Source organism: Hippopotamus amphibius, chromosome 12 (genome assembly GCF_030028045.1).
Source record: "Hippopotamus amphibius kiboko isolate mHipAmp2 chromosome 12, mHipAmp2.hap2, whole genome shotgun sequence".
In the NCBI taxonomy this organism is placed as follows: domain Eukaryota; kingdom Metazoa; phylum Chordata; class Mammalia; order Artiodactyla; family Hippopotamidae; genus Hippopotamus; species Hippopotamus amphibius.
The window spans coordinates 94,253,625-94,273,301 of NC_080197.1; the positions used below are offsets into that span (position 1 = coordinate 94,253,625).

General features: G+C 38.9%; 1 protein-coding gene and 1 long non-coding RNA gene across 8 annotated transcripts in view; one reads left to right on the forward strand and one right to left on the reverse strand.

Annotated features, from left to right (window-relative positions):
- Positions 1-2,518: 2,518 nt before the first annotated feature.
- LOC130832498 (uncharacterized) lies at positions 2,519-8,238 on the reverse strand. Its single transcript, XR_009048301.1, has 3 exons — positions 7,447-8,238; positions 6,728-6,854; positions 2,519-2,663 (listed from the first exon to the last, which is right to left on the reverse strand). It is a non-coding gene; the product is annotated as an uncharacterized LOC130832498 (long non-coding RNA).
- Positions 8,239-8,643: 405 nt separating this feature from the next.
- Positions 8,644-19,677, forward strand: part of YAF2 (YY1 associated factor 2) — a 62,334-nt gene continuing 51,300 nt past the window's right edge. For 4 of the 7 annotated variants that reach the window (XR_009048412.1, XR_009048411.1, XR_009048413.1 and 1 more), the window contains exons 1-3: positions 8,644-8,780; positions 9,189-9,314; positions 10,899-11,276. Coding sequence is in view for 3 of the 7 variants with exons in the window: in XM_057702241.1 (XP_057558224.1) it covers positions 8,755-8,780; positions 9,189-9,314 (152 nt within the window). In the remaining 4 variants the exon portion in view is untranslated. The remainder of the gene's footprint in view (positions 8,781-9,188; positions 9,315-10,898; positions 11,277-19,677) is intronic. The other 3 variants (XM_057702242.1, XM_057702241.1, XM_057702243.1) reach the window with 1 other exon arrangement.

Sequence of the window (19,677 nt, forward strand, 5' to 3'; positions counted from 1 at the left end):
AAAACTGGCACAACAGTGTAAAACAATTACTTTCCAATAAAGAGCTTAAAAAAAAAACTTTTAGAAGGAAACAAAGGCAGTATGATCTTTGACATTTGTCTTAGTGATATTTTTTGAATATACCTTCTCAGGCAAGGAAAACGAACAAAAATAAACAAATGGAACTACATCAAATTAAAAAACTTTCACACAGTCAAGGAAACTATCAACAAAATAGAAATGCTGCCTACTGAATGAGAGAAGATATTTGCAAATGATGTATTTGATAAAGGGTTAATATCCAAAATATACAAAGAGCTCATACAACTCAACAGCAATAAAACAACTCAATGGAAAAATGGTTAGAGTACATGAATAAACATTTTTCCAGAGAAGACATATGGATGGTCAACAGACACATGAAAAGATGCTCAACATCACAGACCATAAGGGAAATGCCAATCAAAACCACAAACATCACCTCACACCTGCCAGAATGGCTATTATCAAAAATACAACAAATAACAAGTGTTGGCAAGGGTGTGGAGAAAAGGGAATCCTTGTGCACTGTTGGTGGGAATGTAAATTGGTGCAGCCACTAGGAAAAACAGTAAGGAGATTCCTCAAAAGATTAAAAATAGAAACTACCATATGATCCAGCAATCCCCTCTCTGGGTATTTATTTAGAGAAAACAAAAACACTAATTCAAAAAAACACATGCACCCTGATATTCATAGAAGCATTATTTATAATATCCAAGATATGGAAACAAACTAAATGCCCACCAACAGATGAATGGATAAAAAATAGGTTAGACACACAGACACACACAGACACACACACACACACACACTGGAATATTACTCAGCCATAAAAAGAAGCCTTGCCACTTGCAACAACATGGATGGACCTGGAGGGTATTATACTAAGTGAAATAAGTCAGACAGAGAAGGACAGATACTTCATGATTTCACTTACTTGTGGAATCTAAAAAACAAAACAAATGGATGAACAAACATAACTAAACAGAAACAGACTCATAGCTGTGGAGAACAAACAGGTGCTTGCCAGAGAGGAGGGCAGTGGAGGGAGGAGAGAAACAGGTGAGAGAGACTGAGGGGTACAAACTTCCGGTTATAAATAAAAGGTACAGGTATGAAATGTACAGTGTGGGGGATATAGTGAATAATTATATAATATTTTTGCATGGTGATAGATGGTAACTAGACTTATCATGTGGATAATTTTGCAATATATAGAAATATCAAGTCACTTTGTTGTATACCAGGAACTAACATAGTGTTATAGATCAATTATACTTCTAAAACAAACAATCAAACAAACTCATAGGAAAAAAAGATCAGATTTGTGTTTACCAGAGGTTGGAGGGGGAGGGGGAGGCAGAACTGGGGGGAGGCAGAATTGGACCAAGGCAGTCAAAAGGTACAAGCATCCAGTTACAAGATAAATAAGTACTAGGAATGTAAAGTACAACACGATAAATACAATTAGTACTGCTGTACGTTTTCATGAAGGTTGTTAGAGTAAATCCTAAGAGTTCTCATGACAAGGAAAAAATTTTTTCTATTTCTGTAATTTTGTATCTATATGATATGATGGAAGTTCACTAAACTTGAGGTCATCTTTTCATGAAGTATGTAAGTCAAATCATTTTGCTTGTAGACCTTAAACTTATACAGCGCTGCATGTCAATTATGACTCAATAAAACTTGAAGAAAAAAAAATAATCCTGCAGATCAACTGAGGTGGTTAGTAAAACAATAAATATATGATCAGGGAACATGAAAAATATCAACACAGATACTGCACAGTATGTGAGGAGTTGTGCCAGGCGTGATAAAGACAGGGTGATTTTGCACCAAAAAATTATCTTTCAAATATGCCTTGGTAGATGGGTCACTATAGTACTGCAATGATAAACCCAAACCATATTTTAAAGAATACTATAGAATTAACCACTATATGAATACTAAGAGCCAGAAGCAAATTTTGCCAACAGGTTAGTCATTTTGCTATCTGATAAAACTAAAAAGGCAGCAGGGAAAAAAAGCCTTGCTATGAAAAACATCAGAGAAATTTATCTGGGGGTGGGGAGTGCAGTATGTGCTTCTAGCAGAGGAGCTGAAAGCAAATGTGGAAACTCAAAACCATCAAAGTAAAGCTGCTTATCCTCCTAGCAACTGGCATGACTTCATATACATGAAATCTTACTTGGACATATTATCACACAGAAATGCTTTGATGTCAGTTCAGAATCAAAGACTTCTATATGCTTCTTAAATAACCAAAGGTTTCTATCTCTAAAAACTGTTAAAAAATTCTTCTGTTAAAGTAAGTTAAGAGAAGATTGACTTTTTAAGTGATCACATCTAGGGACTTCCTAGATGTGGCACAGTGGTTACGAATCTGCCTGCCAATGCAGGGGACGTGGGTTTGAGCCCTGCTCTGGGAAGATCCCACATGCCACAGAGCAACTAAGCCTGTGTGCCACAACTACTGAGCCTGCACTCTAGAGCCCGTGAGTCACAACTATCGAGCCCACATGCCACAACTACTGAAGCCCACGAGTCTTCAGCCTGTGCTCCGCAAGAGAAGCCACCACAATGAGAAGCCCAAGCACCACAACGAAGAGTAGCCCCCGCTCGCCGCAACTGGAGAAAGCCTGCGCGAAGCAACGAAGACCCAACTCAGCCAATAAATAAATAAATAAATAAATTTACCAAAAAATTGATCATATCTAGCATCTGTAAAATGTATTAACTGTGTGAAGAACGTGTGTGTGTGTGTGTGTGTGTGTGTGTGTATCCTCATTTAAAATTAAAATTTATGCTTGGATTTTTAAGGATTTTAGATACTTTCAAGCCTTCAAAGTAGTTCAGGAGTTTTATAGCAATTTAGTCATGGAAATACATATCATTATAAACATTCCAATTAACTTTGGTACTTTTTTCTCCATAATAACAAGAAATTATAGGATTTGCAGAGACCTACAGTTAGGCAGCTGCTACCATCAGTGGGTGGTATTTGAGCTCTGGACTTGATTCAAACAGCAGCTAAGATTCCATCTCTCTCTCAGCCACACTATGTGGAGAGAATGCTAGAATTTTAGAATTTTATACCTGGAAGGGGCATAAGACATTTTTTTAGTACAATCCTCTCATTTTACAAGTGAGAAAACTGAGGACCAGAGAAGCTTAATGATAAATAATTTGATATATATTTTGATACCAAAAAACAACTAGATAAAAAACAGTTCCAGAGCAGGAAAACCAGTGCCAACTCAAATATGTTGCAACCTTCAGCTGATTCTATACCTCTCTCCTCTTTGTTTTAATCTAAAAGATAAATAATTTTTATTATCTGTAAACTTCTAGTTGCCTGGAAGGGCACAGGGAACGCTGAGCAGAAGAAATCCCTGTGTTTGGCCTGGCTACCACATAGGAGTATCAGCGGGTCCAGGGAGGATGCACTGCCTAAAAGTTCCACTAAGTTGTTAGGGCTTTCAGGTCTCACTGGCATTCAGGGTAAGGGCTACTGGTAAAAAGAAATGTTTATGTATAGTTTACTGTGTACTAACCATGGTACTTTATGTATATCAACCCACAGTAATTCTGTGAGGCAAGTATTAGTATCATTCCCATTTCATAGATGAGGAAACTGAGGTGCAAAAAGGTTAAATAACTTGTCCAATGTTATCCAGGCAGCACTAAATTGTAGAGCTGGGATTAGCAACTGTTAGCCTGGCTGTAGCCATTCTGTTGAGCTACATCAGAAAAATAGCATCCTTTCTAAGGGCTTTACATATATTGACTTGTTTAACCTGTGTAATAATCCCATAAATACCTAATATCATTAGTTCCATTTCATAGATGTGAAAACTGAGGGACAGGTTAGGTAATCTGCCCAAGGTAACACAGCTAGTAAGTTTCAGAGCCAGAATTTGAATTAAGCAAACTGCCTATAGATAATGCCCTCAACCATTGGTTACGCAAACAGACTTGTTTTGCTTATGCCAAAATTTATTCATATTAAAATTTAAAAATATATTTAATCTGGGAAATGTCAAGCAATAAATAACATGTAAAATATGTTACCTAAGTATATTACTGATATACTTTTGTTTTGAGAATATAATACACTAATGAAATGTACTATTTAAATGGCAATGTGTTTTCAGCAACCAAATCAAGGCAGGATCACTGAGCATTTAGGAATGAAAGTTTGGATCACCTTTTCAATCTGAATTCATCCTCAAATTCTTACAAATCCACAGTCTTTTGTCCACAGTTCTGTATTCTAAAAGCACTGAAAATTGAAAGCATTTTCACATTTTGCCTGATCTGTAATCATTTAGCAGTAAAACCTAAGTAGAACTGATGTGAAGTAACTTATAGACTTTATTTTTTCTACTTAGTGTGAATATTTATATGTTTTGCAGAAACATTAATGCATTTGACTATAGGTCACTGCTTCAGAACCCATGTTGAGCGTTAGGTAATTATGCAGTTTTGGACCATACTGCCTTTTGAAAAATCCCAAAGGTGTTATGAAACATATCCAAACTTTAAGGGTTACAGATGAGGATTGTGGGCCTGTACCAGTGGTGTTACAAGAAAGTGCTGGATATGTTAATTAAAAATATCTTGTGGAACTTTTTCACTGGTGTTATGGGGTGAATTCTGTCCCCTCCTCTGGCACCCCCCCCCCCCCCCCGCGCCTCCAATTCATGTTAAAGTACTAACCCTAGTACCTCAGAATGTGACTGTATTTGGAGATAGTGTCTTTAAAGAGGTAATTTTAAGATAAAGTGAAGGCCTTAGGTTAGGCCCTACTCCAATATGACTGGTGCCCTTATCAGATGAGGTTAGGACACATGCAGAGGAAAGACCACATGAAGCAACAGAGAGAAGGCGGCCAATCTGTAAGCCAAGGAGAGAGGTCTCAGAAGAAACCAACCCTGCTGACACCTTGCTCTTGGACTTCCAGCCTCCAGAATTGTGAGAAAATAAATTGCTGTTGTTTAAGCCACCCAGTATGGGATATTTTGTTTTGGCAGCCTAGAAGTTAATACAACTGGTAACATATAATTTTTATGACCACCAAAGATCAATAAAGGCATCTCCATTTTGCAAAAACAAGATAAATTCCCACCAACTAAACAAAAAGCAATCAACCTTTTAAAATGTGATTAGTTTTATAATGGTAGCTTATTATTGTTATATTGCATTTTGGGTTCTTTCAGGGAAGGTTTGTAGCTTACTTCTACCTCATTTATACCATTTTTTCCCTCAAATTCCAGTTGATAAACGAGATGGTACTTTTCATTTCAGGTATTAGCTCCTGTTGCCTAATAACTATATACAAAACTTTAACACATAGTTTTTATTGCTGTTGTGCTTGCCTTGTTAATATAAACTTAAGACTAATCAGAACAGCCCGGGGTCTCTAGGATCCAAGGTCAGTTTCTTGATCTAAGACAGGCACACTCAACCTTTTTTATCTACCTCCACAGAGAACAGAATCCTGTGTGCAGGAGTCCATGCACAGTTTCAAAAACTTCTCCAGTCTCTACTACTCTTGGAATCATAACAGAATGGAACTTAATACTATTATATCAATGGACCAGGGATTTTTCTTTTTTTTCTTTTTTTTGGGCTGCACCATATGGCTTGTGGAATCTTAGTTCCCTGACCAGGGATTGAACCCTGGCACCCTGCAGTGGAAGCGTGGAGTCCTAACCACTGGACTGCCAAGGAATCCAGGGATTATTTAAATTTTTAAAAAGTGTATCATTAGAAACTTGAACAATTTATTGTTAAATTGTTAAAAACTATTGTTAAACTGCTTGTATCATTTTACAAGTAACCTTAGTGAATTGCATGTCTAAAGTATTGAACTCTGCTGATGTACTAAAAGGATATGTAAAAACCTGCACCACTCTAGGACAAGAATCTTTCTCTTCTCCGCCAGCCATTCCTCCAGATAGGTAAGAAACATTTTAGGAAAAAGGTGTGATTTGTGATGAAGTAGAAGTAGCTCCTGTATCACTGTCTCCATGGAAGCCTAGTAGAGGAAGGCATTTTTCTAAGAGCAGCACCAATAAATGGGAGGCAGCTGGTACAGTGCAAGGGCATGCACGTAGGTATTTCGCAGAAAATGGGTTTCTGGTTCCTCTACAACGACTACATTGCAGAGTTGTAAAGCACAGTTTGAAGGGTTGTTGTAAATTTCAGCATTGATTGACAATCCACTGCATGCAATATGCTTAAAAGGCTCTAAATCCTGGTATGAAAAAAAATACCTCATTGCAGAATTGTGACAGAGGTGAATGTATTCATCCTGAGAATATTTATTAGACTGCCTACTATGTGTCAGACTATTCTAGGGGCTGGAGACACAGTGATGGAGAAAACAAAAGTTCCTACCCTTCCTGAGTTTATGATTCAGAAGCAGAGCTTACTTTACAGTGGTGAACATTATATTCTAGTGAAATGGTGATTTGCAGCATTTGGGATTTTTACAGTGCTCCATTTGCTTTTCTTTTGATTTAAAAATACTTTGTTGCCATCACTTTTGGAAGTAGGCCAGTTTTTGTTAATCTCCTTGATAATCCATCCAGTTGAGGAATTTAAAAACATCACAATACCTTAGACTTGGAAGCAACCTGAACTGAAATAATAATTTTAACTCCTTTATTTTACAGATGGAAAAAAGGAAGTGACTTACGTAAATTTACTCGTTGCATTATTGAGAGATTGAAGACTAGGCCTTAGATCTCTTGCATGCTTTCCTCAATCATATTCTGCATGGTTTCTGGGTTTCTGAATCGAGGTCTGAGTCATAAGAAGCGATGCTTGCAAAAAATACAGATGGTGAGATGAGTTCAGAAATGGCTGTAGATTGTAAACCTGATTTGGTTAATCAAAAAGCAGGGCTTGAAAACAGAAATAGACTCACAGATATAAAAAACAAATTTGCTGTTACCAAAGGGGAGAGGGAAGCAGCGAGGGACAAATTAGGGGTATGGGATTAACAGATACAAAGTAACATGTATAAAATAGGTAAGCAACAAAGATATATTGTATAGCACAGGGAATTATAACTATTATCTTGTAATAATTTATAATGGAGTATAATCAGTAAAAATACTGAATGACTATGCTGCAACCTGAAACTAATATTGTAAATCAACTATATTTCAGTTGAAAGAAAGAAAGAAAGAAAGAGAGAGAAAAGCATGACTTGCTGAAACACTGACAGGATATCTGAACTCTAATCCTGGCCAGTTCATTAAAGAAAACATTTAACCTGGTCCCTAAATTCCCTGTCTTTCAAATGTAGGCTAGTTGATGAGAATATTTGCATAGTACCTTGAACCCTTTAAAACATGCATTTGTGTAAAAGAGATTTACAAAGTCCCAACACAAAGTGCTAAAAAGTGTTACCTTATTAAGCTAAGGAGTCCGAGAGCCTTAGCAAAGTTCTTGATCAGCGTGCTCACATAATGTTACCAGCATTTTATTATTAATCCGGTTGCGAATTACTGAAGACATTGAGGACGTGGGGCTGGAGCTTCAGACACCAGTTGGATGGCTCTTGCCTGAGTCCAGTACAATAGGGGTCCCTAACCTTTTCGGCACCAGGCACAGCTTTCATGGAAGACAATTTTTCCACGTTGCGGGGGCGGGGTGGGGGTGGGGGTGGTTATGGTTCCTGGATGATGAAAGTGCATTACATCTACCGTGCACTTTATTTCTCTTTTATTACATCAGCTCCACCTCACATCACCAGGCATTAGATCCCCTGGGTTGGGGACCCTCACAATACAACACGAAGGCAACCAGAACGCCGAGGTCATGAAACCTGGGAGGAAAGTGTTCTTTTCTTAACGTTCAGGGCACAGGCAAGCTCATTATTTAATAAGAAGAAAAAAAGGTCTTATGCGTGTTTTTTTGTTTGTTTTTAAAGCAGCTACCATAGAGGCCTGGGAGGCGAGAAGAGCGCATCTGGAGTTAACCTAGGACGAGATCCCCGGCTTTATCCTTTCCTAATTATGTAATACAGAGGAAGGACCTAACCTCCCGCGCGCCTGGGTTTCGTTTCCTCCAGATCAGGGGCGACAATCCCTACTCGGTAGAGCATCCGCGTGCTGACGGCACCCGGCAATGGCGCTTCCCTGCGGCTCCCGCCCGCCCCCGGGCGTCCCTCGGGCGGGGGCCGAGGACCGCCCAGGCCCCGAAGGCGCTTCTACCTGGAGACCGCGGCCGCGCCCTGGGCTCCGGGGCCGGCTGCCCTCCGGACGCCGGGCCCCCTCCACCCCGGACCGGGCTTCGCGCGGGAGGACCTCCCGCCGGAGGGGCCCCGAGGACGCCGGCGGGAAGCGGGCGGCCCCGGGCGGAGAGGCGGCGGCGGCGCCCGAGGCTGCGGCGGCGGCCACCCCCACGCCGCCGCCGCCCGCGAACCCGCCGCGAGGGCTCGGCCGCGCCGGCCGCGTTTGAAGTCTTCGGCGCGGCCGCCGGTTGGCTGGCGCGGGTCACGTGGCGCAGGCGGGAGTTTTCCCCGACAGCTGGCAGCTGCGTGGGATCCGGCGGCGGCGGCGGCGGCGGCCCCGGAGCTCGGCGGTGCGGCCCTTCCCCGCCCCCTCCCTCCCTCCCTCCGCCTCCCCCGCCCGCTTCCGCCCGGCTTCTCAGCCTCCTTATTGACAAACACAGCGGCCGCCGCGGCGACTCTCGGCGCGCGCGTGCAGCCAAGCCATGGGAGACAAGAAGAGCCCCACCAGGTAACGGCGCCCGGGCCGCCGGGGCCCGCCCTGTGCGGGCGGCGGGGCCCTCGCGCCGGGCTCGGGCCGGCCGCCTCGCTCGCCTCCCGGACCGCGGGGGCAGGCACGGGGGCGCCGCCGCTGCGCGAGCGCTGCCGCGTGAGGGGCCGGATCCGGCCGCCCCACAATGGAGCCGCGATGGCGGCGGCCGGAGCGGCAGCCCCGGGGGTCCGAGCGGCGGCGGCGGCGGCTGGTGCGGCCGCGCTCGCGCCCCCGCCTTCCTGCTTCCCCTCCCCCTTCGAGCCGGAGCCCGGCGCGCCGGGGGGCCTGCGGGGCGGGACGGGGACGGGGGCCGCGGGGCGGCCGCGGGGCCCGGGCGCGGCCCGCTGGTGACCCCGCGCCGCGTCGCGCCCGGTGTGTGTCCCGCAGGCCGAAGCGGCAGCCGAAGCCGTCCTCGGACGAGGGTTACTGGGACTGCAGCGTCTGCACCTTCCGGAACAGCGCCGAGGCCTTCAAGTGCATGATGTGCGATGTGCGGAAGGGCACCTCCACCCGGTGAGTCCCGGGCCTGCCCCGCGGCGCCGCGGACGTCCCGGCCCCCCGCCCCGGCCGCCCCCGTGACCCCCGCGGACCCGGCGGGCGGAGGCGAGCCTGAGGGGGCGGCCGCCCCGGGCGCGGGGGCAGGTGGGTCGCGACCCAGGCGAGGCTTTGCGGTGAGGGGTCAGCGCAGAGGCCGGAACGGGTTTTGTTTTTTTTTTTTTTTGCTGCCCAGAGAGAATACATTATTTAAGGGAGGCGTTAGCTACTGCCATTTAACGCGTGTCGCTGGGTGTAAGGCCTCCCCCCCCCGCCCCTGCCCCACCACACATTCTGGATGTGATAATGTTGGCTGCATTGTCGTGTTAGTGTGTAGCAATCAGAGAAAAACCATGGAGCCCTATTGAGGGGCGAAAGATGTAATTTAATTTCTGTTCTCGAGAAAGTATCTGATTATAGAATAGACAATAGCTTAAGCTTTTCTCTCTTTTTTTTTTTTTTTTAACATAGACGTCTGGAAGGGTCAGATCGGGGGTTTGTGTGGTGTTTTTAATCCCCTTTCTCTAATATTTGATAAATAAATCGTTGGAGGTGAGCCCAGTCACAGGGACACATTTTTTCCTGAAAGTCTCTGAATATCTTTAGTTTGATTAAATGGCAATCTGTTAGACTATACAAATGAGATAAAATGATCTCTGCCTATTTCCAGTCTTTATTTTATTGTAAGCTTACAGTATGATAACAGTCTTTTAAAAAAAAAACCACTTATGTGTATTAAGTGGATAAAGAAAACCAGGAAAATTCAGAGTCAGTGGCATGCTTGATCTGCCAGCACTTAGTTACTGTAGTTTATGGCCTAGTATTTAGATGACATATTTTTGATTAAAGTCTGTTAGAAACTGAATTATCACAAGTATACTAATGCCATATGCTGTTTTTAAAAGGGGCTATACAATATTAACATTAGAGGAATATATTCAGTAGAAGTTAGATTCCTAAAAATAAGATATCCAGATCTTTAAACACCATTTATAGCATTTTATTACGTTTTTAAATGTAGAGACATAAATGGTTGTCAAAACTTGAAATTTTTAAATTTGCTTAGTGAAGCTAGCTGCTTATGACATAACCTGGCTTTTTGTAAACCGTAATATGCTTTTTGCATATTAATTCTCATTACATTGGATAAAATATATTAAATATTTTCATGATGTCCTTTAAAAAGCAGACTTTCAAACAGCTACTAAATTCAAGGGCATAGAACAGTGCTAAAAAGAAAAAAGTACCATTTGCTAAAATGAATACCGTAACTGCTTTTGGACCCGTGATATAAGTATTTTGAAAAGCAGAGTATCTTTATATTTTTATGTCTATATAAGGTTGGATTTGGTTTAGATTATATTTGTATATCTATGTTAGTACTCATACTTTTTTAAGCACTCAGTAAGCAATTTTCAGAAAAGGCAGGAACTTTAATGTGGAGACAATTAATATAATCTTAATCTCTGGTACAATATTGTTGCTTTTTGTTGTTCCCTCTCTATTTTCTTGTAGCCATTAGAAAAATACTGAAACTAGAAGAGCCTATATGTTTATTTGCAGGGACAGCAAGGAAGGGGGGAAGCTGGTGTCCTACTCCACAGCCAGTCTTGGGGTTAGAGGAACCCTGAGAAATAGAGTAGGTGGTGGCAGCTCAGAAGAGAAGAAACAGGCCGAATACCTGGCACCTGGAAGAAGAAGGAATATAGTGCACAGGGGAGTTGGCCCAGGACAGAGAAGTGGGCCTAGATTAAAAGAGGCTTGAGGCCCACATGGGGGCCCCTGACATTTTTTACCAGTACATCTGAGCTCTTATAGATCCAATTTTTAGTGGTGGAAACATTACTTGAGAAGGACTCAGAGAAGCATTGTCATTTGGATTGAAACTGAAGAGGCTCTGGGCAACTCACCAGAAGTCTAAGGGACACTCTGTTCCTAAAAGTAAGTGTTCTACACTACGACCCTCTCAGCTTCTTCCTTCCTCTCTCTGAATTTGTCTCTTCTCTTTTGATTTTTGCCCTAAGTTAAACCTAAGAGCTCTAATTTCTCTGTTGTCTGTTATTTTTCTCCCACTGTTTCTGAAACTCAGAGTGGAATCCATGTTTGGATAGAACAATGGAACAGGGCATTGTTAATAGGGTAGATGTTGATTGCACCACAAAATATTTGCCTCTCTGGTAATGTTAGAAAAACAAGATTAAAAGACTACATAACACTGAAGCAAAAGTTTCAGTCATTGGAAGAAATAATTCTCCATGACTGACATGTTAATTAGCAGTTAGCGTAATTTCAAGAATAAGGTTGGCAGTTACCAAGGCAAGGGACTGGATAGCTGAAGGGTAGAAGGATGCAGTTTGCTAGTTACTTGTTTGTGTGACTGACAACAGGACTCGGATCCCTTGGGTCAGACTGACCTTTGAACTGATTATGTCTTAGTCACCAAATGTGAGGCCAAGTCTAAGCCAATCCCACAGATTTGAAAAATCTTTTCTTTTTAAACCTCTGGAGAAGATGGAGTCCATGGTCTCCCTCTGAAGTCTTTCTGACAATCTTTTTTGTTTAAAGGGTATCTAGTTCAAATTCTTTATATTGCAGCAGAAGACCTTTTCCTTTGGTAATATCCCTGGTAGGTCATGTTTTTCTACAGAATAACTGTATGGAATGAAGTGAGGTTATATTCATAGCAGTATTTCAAAATGAAATGTGATTTGAAGTAGCTTCAGTTCCTAAGTTGATAAATTATATTCTTTAAATGTGCGCCATTTCTCCAATCGAATTTGTTTTGTACTTGCTGGCCTTAGTTTAAATTTGACTAATCTTTTTTAAAATCTGGAATCTAAATAACTAGACAGTTCAAAACTGAAAGTTTTCTACATTGTGCTTCTGTGAAAGAACCAATGATAAATGTCAAACTGACAGGAAAAGTGTAAAAAAGAAAAAGTTACCGTGACAATTATTATCAAAGGTACTACACAATTTCCTTCATCTTTATATTTCAAATTCTTTTAAGGAAATAAGTGTCTCAGATATAAACCTGAGAAACTTTAGGAAATCAAGAACCACAGGAAAATGTAAAAAAAGAAAAAGTTACCGTGACAATTATTATCAAAGGTACTATGCAATTTCCTTCATCTTTATGTTTCAAATTCTTTTAAGGAAATAAGTGTCTCAAATATAAACCTAAGAAACTTTAAGAAATCAAGAACCATTCTGAATCATTAGAGAAAAAGAAATATTTAGTATGGTATGTGTGAGGGTCGTAGAGTCAATGTATTGAGTTAGACTAGTATCTTATTGCCACTTCATATAATGGAAATTAATGCGAATTCAAATTGCAGATGTTTAAAAATGAAAATGACAGAGCTGTTTGTTTTGGTTTTGAACTGTGATCTAAATGAAAACCTATAAAACACCTAGTCCAGAGCAGGCTCTCAAATGTAATTTCAAGTGTAACAGGTAATGTATTTTCTCTGAGTAGATTGTAGTAGTTCCTTTAGGTTTCTCAGAGATGTTATGTTAGAGAATGATGAGAAAGATTTCACATATTAGCAAGAGCACCAAGTGTTACACTAGGAGTCCGACAGTGAGTTCTCATCTCATTTCAACCGATTCAGCATTCAGCAGTGTCTGTTGAACATCTTATTTGTACAAGGGCTGAGCTGGGTACCAGACATACAGTGGTGAGCAAAGTAGATGTTTGTTTCTTCTGTAAAATTGTATGATTTGCTATCAATTCAGAAACACTTTAAATTGTAACCAATTCTATGCATGAGGTAGTATTAGCAAATCTGTGTGTGAACTAAAGAGGTGAAATTGTCTTATTTAGGAAAAGTAGTGTTTATAATTGAACACAGTGTCATGGTTAGGATCTGACTTGGTAAAAAGAATTATTTCAGCATCTATAAAATGGAAGTAAACAATATAAAGTTCACATTTTGAAGAAACCTTCAACCAGTTATCATCTGATAAAAATCTTTTCAGTGTCATTGTAGTCTGGTCATACTTGCTTTCTGTCTTCTAATTTGAGGCTTGGCACAGATTCTCCTAGACTCTAGGTGTGGGAATGTGAGAAAAAAATTGAGGACCGTCTCAGTCAGTCCTTTTTTTGTAATGCAGAGTTCTGAGCCTCCCTCACCTGGGGAGCCTTCCCAGCTACCACACAGTTGTTCAGAGACTCTTTATTCTAGGAGGTTGGTTTGTTTGTTTTTCTCCCTACATCTTGGGTTAGAGTAGTCACACGGGTTCCTTGATTACAGAGAAATTTTGAAAATGATTAGTGTTTGGATAATAGCGGTTTTCAAAGTGTGATCTGATGAACGCTGAGGGTCCCTAAGGACCTTGTAGGGAGTCTGTAAGGTCCAAACAATTTTCATAATCATACTAAGATGTTATTTGCCTTTTTCACTGTGTTTCTACTTGAGATGGTGGTTCAGAGGCAGTGGTGGCTAAAACTGCTGGCTGTTCAGCGTGAATCGAAGCAGTGGCACCACATAGCTACGTGCATCGTAAAAATGATACTAGATTCACTTAAGAATATTCTTCATGAAGCAGCAAAAATGACTAATTTTAGAAAGTCTTGTGTCTTTTTTAATATTCTGTCTGGTGAACTGGGCAGTACAAGTAAAGCACTCCTGCTGCATACCAAAGTAGTGTGGTTGATTTGTGGGAAAGCAGTTTTGTGGTTGGGTTTTGAGCAGAACTAGCTTTTTTCGTAGAACATTATTTTTATTTGAGAGAATGTCTGGCAAACTGTGGTTATTCAGACTTGGATATTTAGCAGATATTTTCTCAAAAATGAACACAGTAAGTCTGTCACTTCAAGGAAAACAATTGATAGTATTTGTTGCCTATGATGATAATTGAGCTTTCAATTGAAAATTAGAAATTTTGAAAACTTGTAAGCACTACAGTGAGCTTAAGAGCTTCCTCTTAGTTTAAAGATGAAATTGGATGGTTATATCAGTGAATATAATTTCTGATATTTTATCCTGAAGTCTGTCAACATTTGGAAAATTTGCATAACTCAGTAAACCAGTACTTCCCAATAATGAATGTATGATGTTGCAAAAACCATGCATAGATAATCCACTCAAAGTATAAGATAAACCAGCGGATTTTAAGGGAACTCTATGAAAACTTTGTTGATGTGGTTCCAGATTTCACATGCAACTAACCTTTGAGAAACAACTCCTTGTTGTGTTTTTATGTAGTATCAAAGAAGAATATCCACAGTTATCTGAAAAGGCTATTAAAATATGCCTCCCTTTTTCAACTACATATTTGTGGGAGTCAAGGTTTTCTTCATATTCTTGAAACAAAACAACACATTTCAACAAATGGAATGCAGGAGGAGATACGACAATCCAGATGTCTTCTATTAAGCTGGATAGTTGCGTACTGCTAAAAACACACAATTACAACTCTTCACACAAAGTTATCTTTGTTTTGGAAAATATAGGGTATTTTCATAAAAATATTTATATTAAAATATGACTTATTTTTTAAATGAACTAATGTATATTTAAATTTTTTCTCAATTTTCATTTTCAATATAGTAATTTTTTTTCTTGATTTAGATAAGACCTAGATAAACAAAAGCTCTTTTAACTTTTGAGGTTATAAAGAGATCCACAGACCAAAAAGTATATGCACAGCTGGTGTAGCATCTTAGTAGCTTGGGTTTTTGTATACAGCAGATTTACTTCAGCAGACATTCTTTTCCTTTCCTTTATCCTTTGTTGAGTGAGAGCTCTGATGTAACCTAGTGACCTAAGTTTAACAACTTAGGGCCTAATCTCAGTCTTCTTTCCATGTCACCTCAGCAGTATTTGATGTTGGCAGTCTATTTTAAAAATTGAAAGTCTCCTTCCTTGATGTCTCTAACACTCCTTTTTCCTAGCATTCCTTGTACATCTCTGAAATCAATTTCTGCCTACCCAAGCTTGACTTCTTCTCCCTATTCCTTATTTTGTGTGGGGCATAAGCCTTCTGGAACCTAAGCTAGAAACCGTCATTGTGACAACTTTGATTCTAACTCATTGTCGTCTCTCACATCCAGTCTTCTTTTGGCTCTTCTTTCAAATCTGTCCTTTTTACAGTTTATGTCGCTATAATTTAGAAGCCTGTGTCATTTTTCTCATGAGTTATTGGACAAATGGGTCTTTTCTCCAGAATGCTGCTAACATTATCTTCAGTGTTCTTTTTTTTTTTGAAACCTGTGTGATTATGTTGGTCTCCCTGTATTTAAAAGAAAAAAAAATGAGATTTTTCTCGTGACTGCTGAATAAACGTTGAGCTCCTGAGCATGGCTATAATAATCTTGCTAGCATCAGTTCCTGCTATGTATCCCAGTGAATCCTATGCTGCATCAGCACTCAAGTAGTCCTGTCAGATGGCACTTTTAAAAAGAAATCCTCTGGGCTTATTACTGTCCCTGCATCCTCCCCCACTGTCATATTGATTCAGTGGATCCATCTATGGATATGTGTATATAATTGTTTGTACAGAACGTAGTAGTGTCTAGATTTTTGTCTGCTCTCCCGAGCAGGGACTGTCTTACTCACTTGGGTATCCTGAAAAGCTAGTAATGTACCTGGAACATGGTAGGCATTTTGAAACTTTGTCAATTAATGTTCTTTTGAATTTGACTGTTACTATTTGCCACCTGGCATTGCTTTTCCAATAACTTTTGAGATCATATTTGTAAAAATATTAGATTATTTTGTCCATAATTTGTAGGTATAAATTCAGTATTATTTTTATTTTCACAATTTTGCTTCATATCTTGATGCTGTTTGATTAAAAGCACAATTTTTACAGTTAGATGAGTAACTGAGATGAGTGATTCTGAGTATTTATTTTAAACATGGGAATAGTAGTTTTATAACGCAATAGTTATTTTGAAGATTAAATAAAAATAAAAAACTTAGCACATTTCTTATTTCTATTACTGTATTTTGCCTTTATCATACATATTCCTAAAAGCATATATGTGTACAAGAGAAAATATAATTTTTATCTCAGTTTTAGAGCGTTTTTAGCTTTATCATTTTTTGTATTGACATATATATATAACATGTTTCATGTTTTAGCATTATATCCAGTATGACATTGTACATGAATACATTAGCATTTTTAAGGTATAACTTTGGTAAGTTGTGTATTTATTATCTCACAACCTTTTCTTTAGGTCTTGTTATTCAGATTACTGAAATTTACGTAGTATAGCTGAAAATGAGAAGTATTTCTACTAAAGTAAACTATAGAAGGCATGAAAGAGTACAGCATATTATAAAATATATTTTATTACTCGATTAAATTGTAGGTTCTCTGTTAAATGATAAAGTTAAAATTGTTGATGTCAAGAGCCTATCAAAAACTAAAATATACTAAACATAGATTTGTAGTATTTGAAATTGTTTAATTGAAAAAGTTTAAAACTCAGATTTTGCATTTGTTTGAACTATACTGAATTTAAAATTAATGGAATGAATTCAATTTAATTATAATTAAAACGGAACTAATTTTTACCTTATGATGGAGGTAGTATTATTTTATCTATAAGCATGTTACTTTTAAAGATAAATCAGTTGTACAAATTAGCAGACACCTATACAACTATAGAAATTAGGCAGACATTAAAAAAAGGGAATTTTCCCTCATCTTATGCTTCTTTACTACTTCTAACTGTTCACAGTCAAACTAAAAGGATTAGTCGTTGCTATCTTTCTAGAATTTATTTTGCCTGCCTCGTTAACTACATATTCTTCAAGATCTGGCTCACAAATCTAGTCCCCATGATGTTCTCCTAAGCCCATCCCAAACTTGCCTTCCTTTGTGTCTTTTGTTCATACTCTGATGGTGAGCTCCGAACTTCAGCATTTCCCATAAACCCAGAATTGATTTTGTTTTTCTCATGAAGCTGACTGTTGTCTCTCAATGGGACAGATTAACCAGAGAGAGGAGGATGGCTGTATTTCTAGAATCTGAGCTAGTTCCTCAAAGTCAATTTGTGATGCTTACGTTTATTGTATCATTTAGCACACTGTAGTTCTATCACATGTACGCATTTACTCTCATTATGTTGTGAGTTTCTTAAGAGAAACGTGAGTTTTTCGTTCTCTTTCGAAGATGTTTAACCAAGTGCCTGGGAAATAACAGGTGTTCAGTAAAGGTCTGTTGAAGGAGGAATATAGGTTTCAGAAAGGAGGTTATTACTTTTTTAAAAAAATAAGCTTTGAAAAAGTTGGAATTCTGACATAGGTTGTCATTGTTTGGAAAAGAATTCTCCTGTGTACCTGTGTGAATTATTGGAAGTAAATGATCAGAAGTGAACAAAATTCTAGAATTCTGTACATGCTTATTGGACATGAACCGTATGCCAGAAATTATGCTAGGACTATAGAATTGTGGATGAGACCCCAATTCCAACTCCTGAGAGTTTGAATTTTGGCAAAGAGGATGGTTAGTATTTGCTAATGAGCAAACAGAAAAAGGACTCTAGAATTAATTTTCCAGTGTCATCCTGGTTTTTGGAGAAGTTGTGTGCTCAAGTTGTGTATGAAATCGGTTACTGTTGTGGCCATTATTAAAGTGCTTTTGGTAAAGTGAGCTTTAACATCATGGCCAATTCCAGTTTGATTGATTACCTTTCTCCTAAGGAATTTCAGTCAGATGAAGCTGCCACTTTATTGTTGGGTAAAACCCTCTTTCTCTGTATATGTATATATGCATATGTGTATAAATATGTATGCTTTTAAAAGACATTGCTGTTTTTAAGAAGATGATTGTTATATAATTGAAGACTAAGATGATTATTTGCCTATGACAGATTTACATAGGATGGTATAGATGAAATTTATATGTATTTAGTACTTACCCAGAAACCATCTTTTTTTGAGAAAAAAAATAATTATAATAGGACTGCATTATTAAACTTAATGTCTCTTTCCTTGCCTGTTTATTGGTTATATTGGCAAGGATCTTCATTATGCCACTCAGGTGGTTCCCCCCCCCCTTTAAAAAGCATTATTGAGAAAATTAAATGAGTTTATTTCTGTAAAGCCCTTATCATAGTGGCTGGCACAGGTAAGTACTCACTAAATATTTTTGAAAGAATATTTAGAACATTGCTATGAAATTAATTTTTAGTTACTATAGGTTGTTTCTGTGGGTAGGAATTCAGTAAAAGCAGTATCTTTTAATTATCGTTTATGTAGTGCTTTACTGTGTTCTCTGATAAAGAGGTTTATAAAACTATTCTATTTGGGTGAAAGGTGTCTTTGCTTATTACTCTTTCCTTCAAGGTCAGGTATCTGGCCGACACACTTTGGTAGAAAGATTAGCATTCTGTGGAGTATCAAGTTTTCATTCAGTGAAACTTTAGGGTTTTTTTTAAAGACACATTTTCCTTAAGTAATTATCTTTTATAACTTGTAATGCTGGTGGTTTTAGAAGAGTGTAAAATATTATGTCATTGTGACCTTAAAAATAAATTAACAAATATTTACTGAACATTTAACAGTGTTTTGTTTACTGGCTTTCATGATTGCTAAAATCTCTGCCTTTTGTTATGTATGATCTGTGATTGATAATTATCTGCTTTAAAAGATTCAGTAGGCATTTCATTCTGTAATATTGTTTATTATGGAGATTTACAGAATTATTGAGAATTTTAGGGCTGGAAGGAACCTTTCAAGCGCTTCCATAGTGTTTAGTCATTTCCTGAGACAGGCTAGTTTTTATTTCTTGAAACCTTAATGGTGGCGATAAGATAGTCTCCAGAGGGAACATCTTGAGGGTTATGGGGTAGAGATGTTGGTATTTAAACTTTTGAAATTGCTGAAGCAACTATTGTTTCCAAACCCTTTTGTTTGGAATTTTCAACTCAGTTCGGAGAATTCTTGTTGCGCTTTGCTCTTAACTGCCAGCCAATGCATAGCAATCTGCTGGGTGAGGTCTTTTCTGTTTGTTGAAACTCAGGGTCCTAGCTTAGTAGCTTCTTGACAAGTAAGAAAATAGGCTTAGAAAGGTTGTGAGCTGTTCAGGTCAACAACTGGTTAGTGCCAGATTCAAATGTTTGGATTTCGAAGTGCTTTTTATTACCTTGCTGGTGGTAGCATTTAAATTTGTAGCAAGTAACTTCTTAAGGATTTCTTCTTGTAAATTTCATTGTACCTGTATCTAGTGCTGTACATCTTGAAAACTTCTAGCATTAAACCTACTACTTATAACTAACATAAGAACTTATGTTAAAATCTGAGCTAGCAGTATAGTGAATGAAGATCAAAATGACTGTCAATTGTTTTCCCTATTTTAAGTAATATTTTTGAAGTTAAAATGT